At 42.7% G+C, this 22,352-nt stretch overlaps 1 protein-coding gene across 1 annotated transcript in view; it reads left to right on the plus strand.

Annotated features, from left to right (window-relative positions):
- Window positions 1-452: 452 nt before the first annotated feature.
- mylka (myosin, light chain kinase a) overlaps window positions 453-22,352 on the plus strand; it is a 62,295-nt gene continuing 40,395 nt past the window's right edge. Inside the window, exons 1-3 of the mRNA XM_035393827.1 lie at window positions 453-739; window positions 12,179-12,322; window positions 21,573-21,780. Of these exons, the coding sequence (XP_035249718.1) occupies window positions 12,185-12,322; window positions 21,573-21,780 (346 nt within the window). The 5' untranslated portion in view covers window positions 453-739; window positions 12,179-12,184. The remainder of the gene's footprint in view (window positions 740-12,178; window positions 12,323-21,572; window positions 21,781-22,352) is intronic.

A 22,352-nucleotide genomic window follows, 5' to 3' on the forward strand; every position in this document is an offset into this window, starting at 1 on the left:
TTCTTATCGGGAAGACCTTGTGAAGGACTAGTTCGATCATAACGGAGATGCATTGCATACATCGCCCTGACTGTGCAGGGAAGAGATTATGCCGTCGAAACTGTTTTATTTACATAAAATAAACGTTCCAGAAAGGCAACAGGAAATATTTTAGTGAAGTGTGTGCATGCAGTAGTAGGCTATATCATAACAATTACAACATCATCCCAAGGTCAGTTGTAAGCTGTTACAGTGGCAATGTTGAGCGATAAATCAGGTTATGCAGCAATTCGGTTTACTTTCTCAACGCCACGTAGCCTACAGATCAATTAAATGGATCATCATAATATGGAACATAACACGGGATACACTGGTCAAATAAGTAAACTGTCTACATGCACGTAGGCTACGGTTTGCATCCAGTTAATAAGGTAGGCTTGTTCAATTTAAGACCTTCCCCTTTTACTGTCTGTATCGCAAGACCTCTTCGATGGGTCGCTGACATGTGTTGCTAGGATTCACGCCAGCAAGCTTTCAAATTCAACAGACAGAAAAAAATTGAAAGCATGTCCAAATAAGGTCGACGGTAACACGTCCTACATTTAAGTAACCTGTATTCCTGGAATCGTGTTTCACTTCCCAAACATCCAAGAAACAGCTTCCCGCAGAGTAGCAGAATTTGGATTCCAAACGGAGAACTGAAAAGATTGTTGACGCCACCAGCCTGCTTGATTGGAGCGCTCAGCAACGTGCCGATTAGGTAGGTACACTGAACTTTGAAACGAAGTTATGTGATCTCTTCTTTGTCACCCAAATGTTTATACATATCTGTGGTATTTCTGAATTTTGTAATTGTACAAAGGTTACTATATTTGCAAATAGCTGTAAAATGTTGCAAAATAGATGTTTGTGTGGGTTTTTGAATGCATAATGGAAAATGAATAGGTGAACTCAAAATCTCGCCTGAGTTTTTCATGGTTTGTTTAAATTCAAGGATTATTTTTCTGCGGTTATCCAGCTGTTACACGTGCCAGCATGTTAGGAAAACTGAGACTGGTAGTTGTGTCCGAAATGTGTGGGAAACAGCGCGGCAAAGTCCAGTTGCCGGCTGATCATTTTCATCATTGTCCATAGATACATGCACCTGGAACTCGCAGGGTTCAAATCTTACCATATACCCCCACTTCTATTCGACAAACGTGTGATGAATATTAATGGTCCGACAAAAGTTATACATTCAGTTTCATGATGTTAAAAACTGTTCAATGGTGCGTGGTTATTTATAAGTAGGCAATGCCAGTCATTTAACTTCTGATATGCATGAACTGCGTCTGTATAATTATGATTTTATAGTCTTTTTTTACTACCGTACCATTAGACTACTACTGCTTAATACTAATTTTGTATAATACAAGCTTCATATCATGATTCAGTTTTGTTGAGAGTTGAATAATATATTGCACAGAAAACGAACAGGTTGCCGTCACGCGTAACGTGTTGTGAAACACGGTGCAGGTTCAAACTTATGTCTTGTCATGTACTAGTCATGTATGTGTCTTTACATATTAACCATATGTTTATATATGTTCATAGCTGCTTTTGAAATGATTCAAGCATCAAATTCTTATGGTGGTGCTATAAATTACAATCAGTTGGTCTACACTTTAAATCAGACTTTCTTTTCAGCTAGTGGACTAATACGTCTCCAAAAGCTGCACACAGACAGTCACACAGACTGAGTCAATTCAGGAAATATTCGATTGAAACCATTTGTGACATTTCCCTGGCTGGAATCCTGTGTTCGTTTTTTCCCCTCTTTTTTTGTGCGAGGCATTGCTTTGTATACGGTATCATGTATGTCTGATTCCAAAGCACATCATTACTATTTTAGTGCTTCGGTACGGTGATCCAGACAGCTCACGCGTTATTTTGGCACGGGGATGTCACCCCTTCTGGCTATCGTAGCATACTGCCCCAGATACGGTATTTCCGTTGTCTGGCCGTGTTACTTTTCCCCAGATAGAGAGTTTAATTTATTTGAGTGATGGATGAATTGAACCTGTAATTAAACAGCGAACCTCCCTTGATCCAAGCATAAACAAACGAAACATTGTGCAGGTGTGTGAGCCTCCATTAACCGACTGGCATAGGGGTGTGGGGCACTGTGCAAAAAAAGTGACATGTTCTTCAAGTGGTCACATTTTAAAATTTTAATTAGACTCAACCAAGTTACATTTCATTAAATCAACCTATCTGTTTTAAATTTGTAATTTTTAGATGTGATCACTTGAAGAAGAATTCTGAAGAATTTTTGAAGTTGATCCAACATTTCACCCTTTTCAGTGCAGGATTGTTTTTAAAAGAGTGAAGGTCCATTCCACTGACTAACTATGTACCCAGGAGGGAGAATGTCTTCTGCTAATCCTCGTCTCATTAATTATTTAGTCTACCATTTTTCTTCCTGAGACTTTCAAAAGCCTCACGTGCACCTAAACGAGCGGGGGATAGGAATCAGTCCCGAGGCGGCCGAGCCAAAAGCAATTAAACACAGATGAGCCGCGAGTCTGCGATGCTAACGCAGTAAAAGAATCCCGTTCCTGCAGCTGTACCCTGGCTCACCGCTGCTTTCCTGGCTTTGCTGCTCTCTGAACGTGGCCCTCAACAAACCTCAGCCCCTCCTCAAGGCACACATGAGCTGGGTGGGTTTAACATTCATCAGCAAGTTCAGGAAGGTGTCTCAGATCAGGCATAAACACGCTCTGTTTGAGCCTAATCCTGCTTTTACAGTCTGCACTGCAGGTGTGCATTCTGCACGTTTGACCAAGGGAAATTGTATAAGATGTTACGTGGACGTTTCAGATCTCCAAAACGTGTACTCTTCAGCTAAAAACCAGCTGCTTCGGCAGTGTTTAACGTTCAGTGACATCGTATCGTTTCACACTGGGCTGAAATTTTGTTTAACGTAAACTAATCAAGTGCCAGAAGCAGAGCCCTTATCTTATTCCTGCCAGTATCCTCTGTGGTTCCAGCTCCAGGCTCTGGTCCGCAGCAGCCCTTCTCCCTGTCACGTACCCGTTGTGCCTGACTGGAGCCCTGGTCTGAGGGGTGTCGCTGGGTGGCCTGGGGGGCTGACAGCAAACCAGCTTCTCCTGTGGTGTCTGCTGCACCATAATGCACTGTCATGCCAACTAGGTCCTCCACTCCACCAATCAGGAGAGGTGTTGATGTGTTGTGTGGTACGGCATTCCTAACTGTAGTTTTGTGTTCGGTGTGTCGTAGCGACGCCTGCCAAAAAGCCCGGAGGCAGTGTAGTGCAGTGGTTGACGAGCTTGTATTACAGGGGTGAGGCAATGTTGTTGTTGCCTTGAATAGAGTACTTAGCCCAGTGGCTTCAGTGAAATATTTGGCTGTATAGATGGATTATGTTTCAGAAAAAGAAGGCATAAACTATATGCTGTATGTCCCTATGGATTATGGTATCTGCTAAGCATGCAAATAACGTAATGCAATTGGCTGATGGCTGATATTGTGCATTTTTATTATTTAAAATATGTTGGAAACATTTGGTTGAGATTTGGAGATGTGCAACAGTGTCTCTGGTTTTCATTTTGCTCGTCTCCGTGTTGATTGATGCTGATATCGACCTGGAGACGGCGGCCAGGTCTGCAGCAGCTGCGCCGACGTTATTGACGCTAAAGCGATGGTGATGAACTGCTGAGGAGAGCGTGCCATCACGGAATCAGCCAAGGCTCCGGGTTCTTTCCAGTCGGTTATTTTCCCTCCTCTTCTTCTTCCTCGCGTCCGTTCCTCGCTCCTTACCGTAGCTCCATTACGTTACGTTACAGGCATTTAGCAGACGCTTTTATCCCGAGTGACTCACACAACTTTTACATCCATGTGTACAGGAGCAATACAGGTTAAGTGCCTTGCTCAATGGTACAACGACAGTGTCTGACCTGGGTATTGAACCTGTGACCTTTCGGTCACAAGGCCAGCTCTTTGCCCATTATACTGCGCTGCGGCCCTGTGCCGAACTGAGCTCCACCCGACGGAGGACACGGGGAAGCGATCGCGCGGATGAGACGCGAGGACGGAGTAATCGAGGCAGCAGGTATTGGGCAAAAGGAACGTCCTTGCTCAGCATCAGTTTTCAAGCCACGTCGGTTGCAAATGTGGCAGACGTGGAGAGGTGGAGCCACAGGTGGATCATTTATACGTCACACATTTTGAAAAATGACTTCCGCAATGGCTGCACTTGCGTACGCTCTCCTTGGGGAGTGTCTTTGCTCCTCGCTCCTCAGAGGAGCACTTAACCGGATTGGAACCTCCTTAAAGATGGCGGGTCTCGATCGGTTTTTTCAGGTCAGGCGTGGACCAAGGAGAGGGGGACACTTAAAATAAGCGATTGGAATGAACTGTGTGATTCCAGTGCTAGTTTGTACTTGGTACGATTCTTGTTTGCTGAACAGCTTACTCTACAGGGTTGGAGTCCTGATCGATGTGGTCACTTCTGGCACTACGATCCTTACTTCATTCTAGTGTTTCTTTTGCACCTCTACATCGTGAACCAATGCACTTGTTGTACGTCGCTCTGGATAAGAGCGTCTGCTAAATGCCTGTAATGTAACTGTCAGCCTCTGTGGCAACGATAGCCAGTCGGGAGACAAAAAGTTTGGTAAAGAAACAACATTTTCACATGAGATTCACAGTGGGGAGGAAAAACACAGACCAAATCTCACCAATAGACGAGGTTTACTTTAAAAAGCCTCCATTGGTAGCATTTATTATACTGCTTGTTTACATCAGAGAGAAGAAGGACAACTTTCATTTAGTCAAATCTTATTTTATTCCACTTTTATACAGTTGCAATACTCAGTTGTATTAGTCAGGGCCCATCATATGCTGGGGTCTTGTTTCCACTACCAAATGAGTCTGTCAGATAGTGTCTATTCATTGTGTGCAGATAGTGACTGATGTTTTTCTCAGAAAAATATCAGTCAGTTCCTTCAGTGGGTCTTTGTTTTTTTAAGCTGATTGGTTGGAGGTGGTCCAGTGCATTCCATTTAGCTGGCCGAGCATTTGAACCTGTCACTGTAGGTGCTTTTTCGCCACATATTTAAACCGTTAACACCGTGGGCTGAGGTAGTTTATCAGGTCACGGCAGAAGTTTGTGACATTCGTAACGAGATAAGCCAATACTGTGCGTGTGTGTGTGTGTGTGTGTGTGTGTCACATCTTAATGGAATGTCTCATAGGTTATTAACCTGTGGCTGGATGGGGCTGTTATCTGACTGTCCAATCGCTGATTTCACACAGGGCATTCCTGATATGGTAAACGACCCCTCGGTCATGTAAAATCTTCACTAAAACAAATGCGACAGATTTACCCAGGGTCAGAGAAACGGCTGATAAATGAAACAAACTCTGCATTCCACAGAATTCAGTCCCTGGGAATTTAAATAAGGACCTGCTGTTGGAAATCCGCCTTTTCTGAACGCTGGGAGAAAGCTGCACCTGTGATATTGTGAACATTCTTTGTGCATTGCCTAATTACTTGCATATGGAAATTGATTAAATGTCTCATCTGCTGTACCAGTATTTTTTCAAAATGTAATTGTGTTCTTTGAAATACAGATTGGAATGTTTTGTCTGAATATGTCTGAATGTGATATTTAAAAGCCTGAACGCTTATGATGTGCCATACCCTTGTTATTGCTCTTTACTGCTCAGCATTCAATAGCCTTGCATTCTGATGCATTACAGATGAAGCTATTTTGAAGAAGACTATAGCACAGTCCTGCTTCTTCTTTTTCTTCATCATCCTCATCATCATCACTATCATCATCATTATCATAATATTCCCGGCCTTCATCCTCCTTCTCTTTTTCACCGATAAATTCTACTGATGGATTGTTCATAAACTTTATTTATTCAGGTGCAGTGCGGTGTGCCATTTGTCTAGTCCGTGACGTTGTTTTCGCTTTTTTGCTGCAAAAGAATCAAATCGTCAGCTGGCTCTGAAGTTGCTCCGACGCGAGGTCATGTTAACCAGTGTTGGGCAAACACGTTTTGGAGCGCTCACTGTGTTCAGCGACGGGAGGACTGGCAGAACACAAGCAGAGCTCTGTTATCTGTGTTCCCAGAATTAAAAATAATAAAAGCCCAGCCTGTCTGTGGACTGTTGATAATGACGGCCTGCTACTCTTCATGTTGTAAATGACAGCAGGATAACCATGTATAATCCAAAATAGATAAAAAAAAGAAAATAGTTTTGAAATAAAGTGTTTTCATGTACATGAGGCCACTCCTGGTTCGTATCGTTGCTGGTGGAAAAATGGCCTTGCTTTTCCTTCTGTCGTCACACCGTCACCCTGGGGAATAGAGAGAACTAACAGAAACAAATATTTTTAATTTGTCTTTTTATCTTGCATCAGATTAGTTTCTCTCCTAATAGATTCAGCTGTTACACCAATCTAGTGCACAGCAGGGCAAGCTGCTCTCCTGTCCCCACTGAAGCAATGAGAAGAGTTGGACATGGTGCCTACTGTACTACACTGTTCCTTTCTCATGGCTATGCCCATCCTTCAGGTGTGAGTTTTTAGAAAAATAGTCAAGTAAACTGGGTAAATCTTGATGTTGGCAAAAGAAATCAGTAACAAGGCAAAAGAACAGCAAAAAGCAAACATAAACAAAGAAAATCGAATTGAAAAAAAACGATCAACACCACCACCATAAGATGTTGATGAAGATCCTGATTGGATTACGTAGTTGAGTTGGTTGCTCTGAAACAAACACTGAAGCTATTCCAAGAGCAAAGCTGGTGTGTAGGTATTCAGTTCAAAAGGTATGTGTTTGGTCATGGTCTCATGAAAAGGTAGACAAGAGTGGCTAAAAAAAAGTGCAGTCTCAAGGCAATTTGACCATTGAAGTGAGTGCTGGACCTGATTAGTGAATACAGAGGTCTTGGACAATTTGTATCGGCTAGGAGAAGAATAGCTTCCATATTTGTACTGTATGGTGTCTGTCCACAAATAGCCCAAGGTGGAGAGTGTTTCTTGTGTACTCGTCCTGCCAATGCTTGGTGTTTTTTTGTTTTTTTTTGTTTTTAAGGTATCCATCTTAGTAACGGTAGTCATGTGGGAGACGGGAAGGCTACAGCAAACTTATTAGCCAGTAACGAACTTCGCTCGAATTAATCTTAATGTACTAAACATTTGTTTACATTCCATTCTTTCAATTTGTCTACAGAGTCTGTAAGCTGCTCTTTGATTCTGAACATTAGAGAGCCATATAAATTAAAACCAGCGTTTCTCTTTTAATTTGTACCATGTGTTCCTATTGCACTCGGCATAAAAAAAGTCAGACAAAAACATGGCCTCAGTTCCAACTTTCTGACATGTGATGCTGTCGTTCGACAGACATTATTCCGCTTCTCATGTTTTATGTATAGTTCTTACAGACAAGACAACTTATGTCATATGAGACAGAACAAGATTTTATACCCTCTGCATCTTGTATACAACATATGAGATGTGAAGGCCCATATGGTTTTCAGCGTGCACAGAAACAAACATACACAAACACTGGAAACCTCTGTTTGTGACTCCTGTTCTGTGAGTACAGGAGGTAGGCTGACGCTCTGAAGTCCTGTGTGCGTAGAGCTGTTGTTCTTTGCGGACGGGAGCATGCGGGTGTGACATTAGCATGCTGCTCAAGGCTAGCCAGTTGCAGAATGTTTCAGGAGCATCGGGCATTGAGAGTGCTATGGAGAGGAAGTTGTTTTAGCTGCAGTAGGACCTTGGCCAGGGGAATATAGCCACACTGAATCAGAGGCATGATGGTCTTCCGCCCTCCCCTCGTGGAGCTGACAGCATGTTTTGCAGGGGGGAAAGGGCAGTTATGTTGAGCATCCAAGCCCGCTATCAAGCTGTAATAAAGTCAAAACCTGTGGCACAGTGCCAACGTGGCGTACGGAGGATTGACTGATTATGTGTTTGCTTTCGTTTTATTTCAGTGTCTTGCATGCAAAGGTGCCATATGGACTTATTTGACCTTCTAATTACAGTGCCCACGAGCGTCTACTGATGTAAACGAAGAAGTTACACTCGCTGCAGAAGAAACCAAACGAATAGGCTGAAACGGTAGTCCTTACAGAATAAATTAATGAGAGTTACACATTTGTAGCACAGATACGATATTTGCACCTTCCTCACTGCTGTGGGCATTGGCTCTTTTAACACACGTTTGAGAATCAGAAGAAAGTCTGTATTATGAGCGCTAAGAATGTTAAGAGGCTAAGAGGCGAGTACAAACAGGGGAAGACGGGCGTGAAGAGTCCAGCGGATTACGCAGCCAGCAGGGTACCGGGGTACCGCTCCACCGGCCCCTTTCTCTGGGGGTTCCACGCATGACCGAGCTCTGGCGTTCAGACCCTACAGCAGGGGCGTCCAGTCTTATCCCAAAGGGCCGCTATGGGGCGCAGGTTTTTGTTTTAGCCCAGCACTACGACACCTGATTCTACTTATGGTTCGGGCTAGGCCGCTTAGTTCCAGTGTTGGCAAATCTTAATGCTACAGCATACAATCACATTCTAGACGATTATGTGCTTCCCCAACAGTTTGGGGAAGGCCCTTTCCTGTTACAGCGTGACAACGCCCCGGCCACACAGTGAGGTCCATATTGAAGTGATTCTGTTGAGAATGGTGTGGAACAACTTGACTGGTCTGCACAGAGCCCTGACCTCAACCCCATCCAACACCTTTGGGATCAATTGGAAACCAACTGTGAGCCTGGCTTAATCGCCCAATCAGTGCCCGACCTCACTAATGCTCTTCTGCCTGAATGGAAGCAAATCCCTGCAGAAATGTTCCAACATCTAGTATGAAGCCTCCCCAGAAGAGGATGTTGTTCTAGCAGCAAGGGGTGGACCAACTTCATGTTAATAATGCCCATAATTTCAGATGAGATGTTGGATGTCAGGTGTCCACATACATTTGGCCATGTAGTGTAACTGCAATGCTCAAACGTGAAAAGAAAACAGCCATAATGGAAAGAATCTCTGGTCAGTTAGTTACTGTGTATGCTGATTGAGTAGATTCATTTCAGATCACCTCTGTCTTATATTACAGTGCACACATTGTGAAATCTTTATCATGTTCATGGTAGTATCTTTAGCACACTTTCAGGCTGAACAAATCACCCCCCCCCCCCATCAAAAATCTTAGTCACACCCCCTAGTCAACAATGTCAATAACAATCATTCCCCCCAGTCAACTATCTCAATCACACAATACCCCCCCCCCCCCGCAGTTAGCAATATCAGTTGCAACCCAGTCCAGAGTCTCAATCATGCCCTACAACCTGCAAACTGAATAAATCTCATGCCAGAACTCACCACCATCAACTCTTCTCAGCAGATGATTGTGCAGTGAGTGGTGTTTTGGTGGCATTTTCACGGAAAACCAGTTGACCGTTAAATAAGGGAGTCACCCAGAGTAAAAATAAACAAAGATGCAAAATAATTATATGGTGCATTCAAGGCCAGTCTAGACTTGCATTTTTAATACCTACAAACCAGGCCAAGGCACTGTCGTGAGTCCCAACAGAATCAGCTGGAAAACAGAATCCATTATATCGTAATCATTTTAATGATATGAGACTGCACGATATTTTTGTTGTCAGCTTCGGGCATGTCAGCACCGGGGGCCAGGGGTGCTTGGCATGTGCCCGACGATGGGAAAGGTAGCGCCCTGCATCCGTGTCGAGTCCTGACACGTCTCCGGCTCTCCAGAAAGGGAGAGCTGAAATGTCACGAGTGTCTGCGTGCCAGGCAGGTTTTCCGTAAATTTACAATACTTTTCCAGCAGGGCACAATCGCGCATGCTCGGTGGAGAAAAGAACCTGCGTGGACTCAAATGGCATGCGGCAATAGCCTTTGTGTTCTGTAAGAAAATGAAATATATTATTGAATAGAATTAATATTTTTTGTGCGCTTACGTTGTTGTGATTTAGAATTTTATGGATTTTCTTTTTATGCCTCTGATTGTTCTTAATCCACAATCATTTTTCTACCAATATGTATTTTTATTTTTACAGTATACTTTGTATACTATAAAGCACTTTGGGCTACAAGTATTGTATGAAATAATTTGTATTATTTTTATTATTGGTATAGCGTGGCCTGTGACCATAAGCATTATCAGTATACCTTTCTCATTGGAACAGATTATTGAATAGTTTAGTATTAGTTTACTTAATTGCTGCAGCCCATGTCCATGGCTAGTCGTGAAGCTCACGGTACATATCGACCATTCAGGGCTCCGCGCTGACATTTGTTTTCAAGGAGCGCCCATGCACCTAAGGTGAAAAATTCAGGAACACACTAATTCATCCAATATCATTGTGAAACCTAGGTCTTCTGATCTGAAGTACAGCAACCCTAGCATGTACATCATATTATTGTGCCTGTTATGGGCTGGAGAAAGTTCACGTACACAATGAAATTCTGTCAACCAGTCATGGTTGGCCGGTCCTGAATAAACTTGTTGAGCACAGACTGTATTGCAGCTGTTTTCTGTGACCATTTTCTCTTATTTGAGCATGTATTAGAGCAGATAAAACTCTCAGGAACTCATCAAATATTCATTCAACAGTGGTTTTAAGGCTTCGCACCGCAAGTTTGTTGGCGTGTGGAGACTGATATGGCCATAGCAGAACAATTTTGCATTCAGTTAAACTTCTTGGTTGATTTTTAGGTATGTTCACCAATCTTATGAAACACTATGGAAGATAACTCGGGAGAATTCTCTGAATGCCAGATCATTTTCAGGTGTCGTGTATCTTCTCGGTATTTGTTATGAAAATGTTACAGTTGTGCTTGAACGTATATAGGCGATTTTACAGTGCCCTTCACACTTGCACACGAGCGTGCACCAGTGTTATACACTTTGGTGAACTTTATGGCCTGTGTGGAAATTAAGGAGCAGAGCACCTCGGGTGTGAAACCGCACCGGTGTGGTTCTTGGTCCGGTACCAGCCCACATCCTGAGGTCCTCTAGGATTTTTAAGAAACAGTTTGAGGAGCAGTAGATAGGATAATAATCTGCTCAACAACATCACATCATTCTGTCTTTTATCTCTGCTGATTTTTTCCCCCCACTGTTGTAACGCTTCACTGTGAAAGTAAGTAAGCCAGATGCAGATTTTTTTTTTAGCTTTTGTGGAATTGTGTCTGAACAGGACAGTTTCATTGAGCAATAGTGTGTAGAACATTGTGGGGGACACACTATATTTTTTTTTAGGTTGTTTTTTGTTTGTTTGTTTGTGCTTCCATGGCCATATTCTCTGCTTGGTCATGTGCTGGCTGTTAGTATTCGTTCTGTGAAAGTTGATATTGAAATAAATTATTGAACTAACTTTTCGGCTGTTTCCTTTATAATATTACGAATGAAAACCCCATTTGGTTGTAATTTTCTTTGTACATTTTAAACATCCAATTTATAACATAGCTCATCTTGTAAAAACATCTTGTAAAAACAAGCCATATTTAGTCTAAGTTAGATAAGAGTTTGCAAGATTGTATTTGCAAGTAATGTGTAAAAAGTTTAGTAGAAGGTCTATTGATTTTTTTAAAAAAATGAAGTATTTCCCCTTGCAGCCGGAAGTCTTTTCAGACAAAGGAGCAGTCATAACTGAACTAGACAGTGATTTTACAAGTCATGTAGTAACAAACATGGCTGAATATAATGAGAAAAATGCACCCACACACTGTATCTCTGTATCTTTTATTTTGGCTACTTCCATAGTATGTCATGCTTAAGCTTCACCTGCAGTATTGGGCCAAAAAAAAAGAAGAAGCTCTGGCTGGTTTGTAGGGAAATTCAATATTCATTTATATTGGAAGAATTTTGAATGACATATTCTAGGGAGTGGCATTTTATGTTATTCTTAATTTCTTTGGTAAACCGCTCCAAGCAGTAGGTGTTCTTATTATCATATGATAGTATGATACATTCAATTGTACCTATAAATATCCTTTATCTACAGTAGATCAAGAGAACATGTTCTGACAGACTATAATCAAATGTTGGTTATTTCCTTTCAACAGGGCAATTAGCCAGCAGTAGTTGTGTGTAAGTTTTTGCAATGAAGGGGTAAAATAATGACAAACTGCCTGTGTGTTTCTCTCCTCTTTGCACAGTGAGACATGGGTGATGTGCAGCTCGTTACCAAGGCCAGCCTGACCCTGTCCCAGGGACCCGTCGCCAGCGACCCCCCCGCCTTCACCCTCCCCCCCCGCAATGTGCGCGTGAGCGCGGGGGGCGTTGCCAGACTGGATGGCAAGGTACGAGCCCCCCCCCCCCCCCCCCCCCCCCCCCCAATCGTCCGTCACTCAGCAGGCTCCGCCCATCGCTCCGAGGGTGAATGTGCCTTCCTTCAGTGCATTTTTAGCATAAAGGTGCTGTCACTCTCACAGCTGTGCGTGGGTCGGTGGGCGTTAGTCACCTTCCTCTCTGTCCGACAGTTGGTCGAAGCGCCAAGGCCGCTGAACCAGTTAATTGGGTAACTTTTGTGCTGCCCCTTACTGTGGGCGCACTGTACAAGTTAAGTGCTAACCAGAGCACTTGTTTTGTAACTGAAACTTTAAAGTCTGCCCAAGATGGCCGACAGCAACATGTTTCATATTTCAAATTTTATTATTTGGGCCTAATGAGGTCGATAGCCCACAGAATTATTCTGGGTAATATTCACTGAATGTTGTAATTGCCAACATGTTCCGCTTCTCTCCTGACACATAGCAATTATGTGCTTTAAGTCAAACCACATGCCATTTCCAGTATATGAGACTGACCCTCATTCCCCTGCTCTTTCAATTGGACTAGTTCCAAAATGCCAGAACAGTGCCCCAACATGTCTATACACCACTTACTCTGGTATTGCTATGAAGCAGAAGTTTCAGTTTCTAAATTTTCTGAAGTGCAAAATGATTTGAGTTCAAACCAAACCCAACTGCGTTTTTTTTTTTTTTTTCAAAGACGCGTTCCAAGACATCTGCAGCCACGTATAACAGAAAAAAATTATTTATGTAGGGTTGTGTCCGTGCGGCGTGAGGACTTCACAGTTGGCCGGTGCTTTTCTGCTCTGAGGGGCCATGGTAATCTGGTTACCCGCGAGCCGGTGTGGCCTCATACCGCAGCGCGCTACGTAGCGCAGAGGAAACTGAAATAATAAATGGTGAAGCTAACCTGCTGCGGTTGTCTGGGGCCTGGGGAGCTGCCGGGGGAGAGTGTTTAGAGCGCCGGGGCGGAGGAGAGAACTGGGCTGGCTTTGTCTTCAGACAGACGCCCTGTCAGAAACACATTCAAGCCTGGCCCCAGACTCTAAACTCCACCGGTCCACAGACATATGCGGCTAGCAGAGTTTAAATGCCCAGGAAAATAATTTTGGGAGCAGAAAAGAGGGGGTGGGCGGGTTGATAAAGTATGTGTTTCACATGGAAGTCTAAATATGATGTTTGATGAAAGTACTTGAAGGATTGTTGCGGTGCATGGTCTTAGTTGCCTTTTCAGTTCTGTGTTGAGCTTTACTGTTGTGGTTATTGAATATGCATGGCTCTCCACAATAGGGATCAGATCAACCGTTTGACTACTGAATATGAGGTTATGACTGAATTATGCATTATGATTTAGCTTATTGTTTTTAATATATACTGACCGGTCTGAATGAAATAACAGGTACAGCACTGCTGTTAGCGAGGTCAGTTTGTTTAGGGAAGGTCAGATTTTTTCAACCATTTAGTCCTGAGAACCATTGGGTTTTTTGAATATCGATTTGTTTGAAATTACTTCCCAAAGAATATACTTTCTTTTTACTTGTGTGGGACCTCACGAGAGGGTGCCAGTTTGCATAGCGGTCTGTCCGCGTGGTCTCATTGCCCTGTTGTTACTGGGAGTCTGGCTATTGTGCAAACAAACAGAGCCCATTGTGATGTCATCTCGTCCCTCTAGCGAGATGGTGCCATGATGGCTGACTTTACCTGTCTAAAGCAGTGACATCCGTGCTCAAGTCTGAACGTGGACATTTCCTGTGGACGCCTACAGGACCAATGTTAATAGAAAGCTGTGGGTTTCACACACCTTTAATTTCCTGGAATAGGGAGGGATTCTCTTCTAATGATTGGGAATTTGGGATGCTGGATTTATGACCAGACATGGTTTTTCAAATCCTGGAGAACATACTCTAATGTTCTGCACCCTATTGCATTTTTTGGTTTTTGCTAGATGCCAATGTGCTGGATTGTAGACAAAACAGAAATCTAGACTGGAATCTAGACCAGTCCACGTGTGTTAATGGGGCTAGCTATAAGAAAATGGGAGTTTTGCTGTATTCATTTGTTCTGTAATGCTGATGACTGTCGGCTGCGATTAAATAAATATCGTCTTCCATTTTTGATCTGATTACTGGTCCTAGTCGGGGATTATCAATGTAGACAAAGTGAAATCCTGACGTATACGACAAACCGCTGTTTAATACTATTAGACTTCATTGTTTAATGAAAGTAACAAGGAGAACTGGCAGACTGTCTGAAGAAGAACTGATATTAAAGTAAATTAATTCATGAAACTCTTGTTTGAAACTGAGGTGTTTGAGACTCATGGACTATAGGCCTAATATTATTTCTTCCCTTGGCAGATTAACAGTATACATAAATGCGGTGCTATTTATGTTTCGTACCCAGACATCTGTGCCTCCTTACTGACATTCTTGCACTGTGCGTCGGCCCAACAATAACATCACCGCCAGCGCCGTGTTTTTACTTTCTCCCGCCGTCATCGTAACGCGCTCGGGTCTGGAGCTTTAACGTTTGCAGTCGACGTGTAAGCAGCGGGTCGTTCCTCCCGCTGTAGCTTGACCTGAGAGACCTTTTGAGTTTACGCCGCGCCGAATTCAAATCAGAACTGTGCCCAGCAGCTGCAGTGGCACTGAGTAACACGGCCAGTTTTTTTTTTTTTGCTTGTGTGGCCTACTTGCTGTTTATGGTTATGATAAAGCGGTCGTGTTGAGCTGTTTGCACCACTCACCGTAAGCTAATTTGCGGCCAAATAGGGAAAAAAAAAACCGTAGATGTCCTCACAGTTGCAGCATTACAACCCAGTTTAGCCTACCCCTTTCAGGGCTGTATGGTAATATACAGCCTGGTCCAGCTGAGATATGTGCAGGCAGTGAGATGCACAACCCACTCGTTTTACAGGGCTTGACATACCTACTTGCATACCTCGTGACTTTCAGCTTCCATTTGGTTTTTAGTTGGGAGCGAAAATTCAGATGGTCCCGCTTTCGGTTGGGTGATTCCTCGAACTTTTATCCCCGAATTAAGATCCTCAGCTGCCCGGTCGGGATTTAAGGCTGACCGGCTGCAGCAGTAACATTTGGCACATGTACTTGAACACTTCCGGGTATCTGAAAGAGTGAAGAGTTGGATGAAGGGCCGTTACAGTGTACTGCACTCACTGTACCTCTTATTTTGGTCAGCTGAGGTCACAGTCTTAGCCTCTGCCGCCCTCAATAGTGTTTTAGACATATTTCCATATCTGTTATACAGCCTGATGTTTCTTTCATGTTAAAATGCGATTGACTGATTCCACCTCACCCCTGTTTCTTTGGCTGCATGCGCTGTAGGCAGGGGAAAGTGAAGGGCATGTTGTTTTAAATGTCCCTACACAGATTCAGTGATTTCAGCTGGTTGCCATAAAATCGGTCGTCAAAATCAAACCCCTGTTTCGTAAAATGTTTCCAGCCATGTTGCCAGTCATTTTATCATGGTGTCTTTCAACCGGGGATCCGGACCATAGTAGGTTTCAATTTTTGGAAGTGAACCTGTCAGTTCTTGGTGGTTGAGAGATGACAGGGGGGTTTCTTGGGGGTTGAGAGATGACAGGAGGGTTTATTGGTGGTTGAGAGGCGACAGGAAGGTTTCTTGGTGGTTGAGAGATGACAGGGGGGTTTCTTGGGGGTTGAGAGATGACAGGAGGGTTTCTTGGTGGTTGAGAGATGACAGGAGGGTCTTTTGGTGGTTGAGAGATGACAGGACGGTTTATTGGTGGTTGAGCAACAACAGGAGGGTCAGAATGTGGTATTTCAAAGGCTTCATTCTCATCATCAGAGGAGGATGCCACATAGTCAGGGTCCTCCTCAACATTATCCTCAGTCTCAGACATATCCTCATCTAAATCACTTTCACCCTCCAAGATCTGTGACAGAATCTCAGTGGCAGAAAGTATACGCCTCTGTCTGGTGGTCATTTTCAAAATCTTTAGTTGAGGCACAAATGCAAAGAGAAATGGTTTAGAGGGCCCTTATTATAAGTTTGCCCCCATCCCCATGTTGCAAGAATGATCAGAAATCTTGTGGGAACTATGTTTTCTCCTCACACACACACACACACACACACACACACACACACGCATTCTCTCTCTCTCTCTCTCTCTCTCTCACACACACACACACACACACACAAATGAATGTGAAAGTGTCCTCAGCCAACACAACAAAAACAAGATCAAAATGATGGTTTTATATAACGATAGAGCTTGGGGTCAAAATGACCCAACAACACCGATGCGTACAACACGTGTACAGGACATTGAAAATAATTTTTTCAGTTAATTTCATGTTTTCCATGTTTTCCCCATAAAGTTAGGAAAAGACATGAAATATCTAGCTGAAAAAGAGTATGGTAACCATAATTTTAGAGACAGTAAACATTGAATGGGGTCAAATTGACCCCAAACATAATAGGAGGGTTAAATTTGCCTAGTTTAACTATTCAAAAGATCTGAGTTGAACTTACTCAAAAGTCAAGATTCAAAAGATTCAAGCCAGCCTCACACAAGTACTGTTCATTTCAATTTATGAATTTGGGAGTCATTACTTAAACTGAGCAAATGGATGATATTTCAGAAAATGAAACTTTTAAGCAATTTTAAGCAGTTCAGACAATTTCAATTGTTTGAGTAGTCTGCCATTTAGTGAGGATGGTGGCTAGGATTTACAGTGCAGCTTGCTTCTGACTTTATATTGCAAAAAGAAACTGAAAATAGTGCAATAGGGTGCATTCAGTATCACTGGTGAGACTCTGACCTCTGTCAGCAGCCATTTCCCCTTCCCGACCGTAAGGGACCTTCCTCGGCTGTGTGCTCGCCCTGCACGAGGGGCAACTTCTCAGCGATGGGGGCACGGTCCTGTGAAGGTCTGGAATGCCCAGAGCATTTGGGCGTGAGACATCACCAACCTCTTCTGGGTTCCGATCCTCAGCCTTTTTTTTTTTTTTGTTTTTGCCTTTTTTGGACAAGTTTGAGAACGGAAATCTGACAGAAAACTGACCCGAGAAAGTTGTACGAAAAAATCCGCGTTGAATAATTGTTCGCTGGCCCGGAAAGTGCGCGGGGAGGAGTATGCGGGGATTGTTGTGAGCTCTGCGAAAGGTATGCTGTCGGAGACCTCGCTGTGGGATTATTGGAAGCAGATGTCGAATCGCGCTGCTTCTACGAGGCTTCACGTCTGCAGCGACCCGGACCCCTCTGACCGGCACCAAACAGGCACGCTTTGGTTTCATCCAAGCCTTCGGTTTCTGAATGGGATAGATTATTCAAAATGTCCACGTGTTGTTTTAGGTACCGAGTCGTATCGGAGATCCTATAATACAGTACCTGCAGCACTGCTGGTGTGGTGTAACAGGAGTAGCAGCCCCTGACACTGCCCATCCAATGGATCCACAGTCCGACACTGGCTATTATTATTGTTACCTTGCAGGTAGCTAATTCCTTCCAGATTTTTAAAAAGTTTCTAAAGTGCAATTTTTTTTCAGGCAGTGTTCAGTTAGTTGGCTCGTAATGAATGTTGTGCGACACACAGAATCTGTACCCCCCCCCCCCCCCCCCCCCCCAGTGATTCTCTACATCAGTTTCATAGGGAAAATTGTATGGTTGTTGAAATCATACTGCATATGCACATCACATTTTGTTCAAATATGCTTTTCTCTTCCTATTCTGGATGACAAACACCAGCGATTCTTGTGTCCAGCGTTCCCTTGACAACAAGCAATGATAAGGTGGTTGGGTACATTTATCAGTTGGCAAAGATGAAATATGAAGTTGATACAGTGTTATTTGGACAAACATGTACATGATAAGGTCATTTTTTTTACATTTTGCTTCATGAAAATGCTACTTTTGGCTCTCATCTCTCATTGTCTGACAATTTTTACAATGAGCTCTGTCTGAAATGCGCCTATAAGAACTGTTAACTCTTAACAAGCAGGTTATTCTGAATCAGAAGGGCAATGCTCTTCTCGCATAATTGATCATGACTGCAATTTTCTGCTTTTGGAGCAGTTTATTATCTGGAATTTGCAGACCAGATGTCCGTACAGTACTGAATACAGAAGTGATTATATGTTGCCATGAGTGGGCCTATAGCTGACACTGGCTATTTGGCGCATGGCTGACATTGGTTCCAGCATTGTAGACCAGCAGGTATGAACAGTGGTTCAGTTCTGATATATTTTATTACTAAAGGGCTGGAAAATGCGCTTTGAATCTTACAATTTTTCAACAGGTAATTCTCAAAGAATCTCTGACGGAGGCTAAGTGTAGGATTAATCTTCCCCATATGCCCTGCAGAAGTTTTTGTTTGCAAAGGCAAAGGCACCAGTCTGCTCAAAGCCCAAGTACACGTCGGGTTCTGTTGAGGAAGGATAATTGCCTCTTTAATATCGGCTCACAAGTGAACGGATTGCCATCAGCTCCGGCTATCTCTTGTACAGAGCTTCCATATTCAGAATGGATCCATTTCAGTTGATGAGCTGTTGAACTGCTGAACATTTTTTTCCCCAGTTTTAGGATTTTTAAAAATATATATAATTCCTGAAACAATCAGTTCTGTCCAGTTACATTCTTTCTGCAAAAACAATCAAAAATAAATAAAATGCTAATTGAGAATGATGTGTAATGTATGCTTCGGATCCAGCCATACTGTATTCACTAAGGGAGAGGCTACAGGAAATGAGCAAGCTGCCCAATGCTTTGAACATCAAAGAGGAATGTTAAAGAGCTGCATCAGTGAAGTCCTTTCAAATGCATACACATATACATATGCATAAGCACAGCATTCAGAATTTCTGAAATGGCTGGTAGGAGTTAATTACCCAATCTAAATATTGTCATTTGGAAAGAGATTGAGACAATTGTCTAATTATGAGCATGTCATTAAAATATCAGCTATATTAAAGCTATATTAAAGAACCTCTGCCTTGCGGCTTATAATGAGGTTAGGGTTAGGGTTAGGCAGTTTTATTTTATTATTATTATTATTATTATTATTATTATTAACATATTATGTGGCAGAAATGTCTGAAACCCTCAAAACAATATTGATTACAATAATTATATTTTACTCCTCAACTATGTGTTAAATGTAACGTTGACCTTCACTGGTTATTACACTTTGAATTGAAAGTCTTTTACATTGTGTTTTTTCTGGATGCTTTGGTGCTATGCTAATGGTGGAGCTATGCTAATGCGATTCCAAAAACAGCAAGGACTTGGTTGGTTAACAAGTCACAGTCCTCAACTACTGTGAGACTTTTTGCATCTGTCATCATGTCATTCCCTGTGTTACAAATCTATTTTTCTCTTCAAGAACCAATCAAAGACTGTTGTCTGTTTTCTAGTTTTGAAAAAAAATGCCTTTGCATGTAAACAGCTGTTTTTTTCCCCTCTTGTCAGTGTATGATATCTGCGCTAGGGATTTTGAGGTGAACGTTTTCACCACCCTGGCAGTTTTGATGTGTGAGAAGGCTGTTTGAAAGCTCCGCGCAAACGTCTGTCAAGCAAAGCCGGGTTCTGAAGGAAGTTTGAGCGCCTGTCGGATTTTAATAAACACTTTCACCCCGATATTGCTTTTTTTGGTCGCTCCTGAGGTGGAGCTCAAACTGTGGGATTGAAATAGTAAGAGGGGAAACAAGACAGCCAGGAATGGTAGCTTGGAAAGAGGTGCTTTAGTTCGTGTGTGCATTTATTTTCCGTGCTTTGGAATCCACATTCCATATGGTATCAATCTATTGTCTACAAGCTGTCGAGCTTTATTAATTTGTATATTCAATCTGAAATTCATAGCAGCTGCTACGGTTAACAATTTCCTCTACTTTATTTTCCTCCTAATTCAAACCAAGTGGCGTACGGGAAGGAATTGTACCGTTTTAAGAGTCTGCCTCGGTGTAATGTTTCTACTCGTTTTGGGTTTGCCGCGGTTCTGCTCTGAAAAACAACGTTGCACATGCTTAGAGGGCTTTCGGGAAGGGAGCATTCGCATGACACCGGTGAAAGAGAAGAAAGGGGTGCGGGGGGAAAAGAAGAAAAAGAGATCGCCCATATGGTGTCCTTATTAGCTGTGGCCTCTGCCTGCGGATTTGCGATGCTTCAAAGACTTCACAGAAAACAAGTGTAGCGAGAGGAAGTGATCTAGAACTGAAGTTAACAGGAAAGGGTTGGGCTGTTTTTTTTTTTTTTTTTGTTTGTTTTGTTTTTTTGTTTTGCTTTTTTCCCAAATGGAGTCTGAACGTGAGCATTACTGCAGAGAAGGAAAGCTTCATTATGGCCTATGAGAGTTGGCTGCTTCAGTGAGCCACTGATGCTGGCCATCGGTCTGCCAAGATAGTCGTTTGGATATTTTTGTCCATGATTGAGAAGACTGAACAACACGCTGACAACACAGTCTGTGTCTCATGCGGTTTTTAAAGATATCTACTTCACTTTGAACCCAGTTGTTTGTTTAATTTCTTTTTTTTTCTCAACATTTATTTCTAATTGTGTCATTGGAATTTAGACTCACTGGTATGCATTATCGGGTATTTCCTCTTGTCTTTGTTCCAAATGAAATGGGAAGTCCCCTTCGAATGAACTGTTCTGCAATTTGTGGGTAATAGGCCTTTTTTGTTTCCGTGTTGTGTCCATCTTACTGTATTTTTATCCAGGTACAAGATAAGCACCATCATTTCAACACTAATCAAAACACCTGGCTCAATGTGACAAGGCTGTCTGTGCAATGATATGACTAATTTATTTTTGAGAGACTTACCTGTGCACATCTTTGTGTTTGTGTGTGCACGTGCATATGTGCATGTATATGTGCCTGTGTGTATGTGGATGTTTGTGTGTCTGTATGTATGTCTCTGTGTGTGTATGTGTGTATGTCTGTGTGTGTGTGTGTGTGCGTGCTTGTGTGTGTGTGTGTGTCTAGGTTTATGTGTGTATGCCTGTGCGTGTGTGTGTGTGTGTATGTCTCTCTCTGTGTGTGTGTATAACTGGATATTGTGTTTCACTCATTTGTAGTGTGTGGCAGTTGTATTTGTTTGTTTGTATTGTTTGTGTTTATTGTTGTAACAATGTTTATGCTGCTTTCTTGGCCAGGTCACTCTTGAAAAAGAGATTTTAACCTCAATGAGACTTTTACCTGGTTAAATAAAGAATATATATGAGTGTGTGTATATGTGTGTTTATGCCTGTGTGTGTATGTCTCTGTGTCTGTGTGTACAGGTAAGAGGGTACCCTGAGCCCCAGGTGAGCTGGTACCGGAATGGGAAGCTGGTGGTTTGTGGGGACCGCTACTCCATGGAGCAGAGCGCTCGAGGGGCCTTCTGCCTGGTGGTGCGGGGTGTGCAGGAGGAGGACGGAGGCCGCTACACCTGCGAGGCCACCAATGATGCGGGGAGCCGCCAGGTTACCGTGGAGATCACTGTCGAAGGTACCGCCTCCCGCATCAGCAACTTTCCAACTCTTATTGAGAAAACAATCGATATTCTTTAAACAAATGCCCACAGGCAGTTGATTTTACAGAAGCATAGACACACATGCACAGTCTTCACACAATTTACATGAATAATAATCAATAAATAAACCAATCAAAACAAAATAAATCTAATACTAATAATGAAAATGTTAGTGTTAACATAGTTAGCATACATGAGTGAATCATGTATGCTAAATATGGATAAACAGCATGGTTGAGGATGGCATATAGTTAATCTGTAAACTGAGTACAGATATGGTCATGAATTTAAATATCAGAGCACTGAAGCATTTAAATTTCAGGACTTTGTTCCTTTTCCCCGAAGGAAGGAAGCATCTGAAGTTCTAAAAACAGTGGGCGGTTGCAGTCATTTCAATTCCCCTCCTGGACACTCAACATCCAGCTGGCTTCACATCTCTCTATATCCAATTCAGCCCTGGGCTGGACCGGTTGTTGTGCTCTTTAAAAAAAAAGTGCACCTTTCTGTTGTTATATTTGTAGGCGCCCTTATACCGCCAGATATTTAC

The sequence above is a fragment of the Anguilla anguilla genome, chromosome 15 (assembly GCF_013347855.1).
Source record: "Anguilla anguilla isolate fAngAng1 chromosome 15, fAngAng1.pri, whole genome shotgun sequence".
NCBI lineage: Eukaryota > Metazoa > Chordata > Actinopteri > Anguilliformes > Anguillidae > Anguilla > Anguilla anguilla.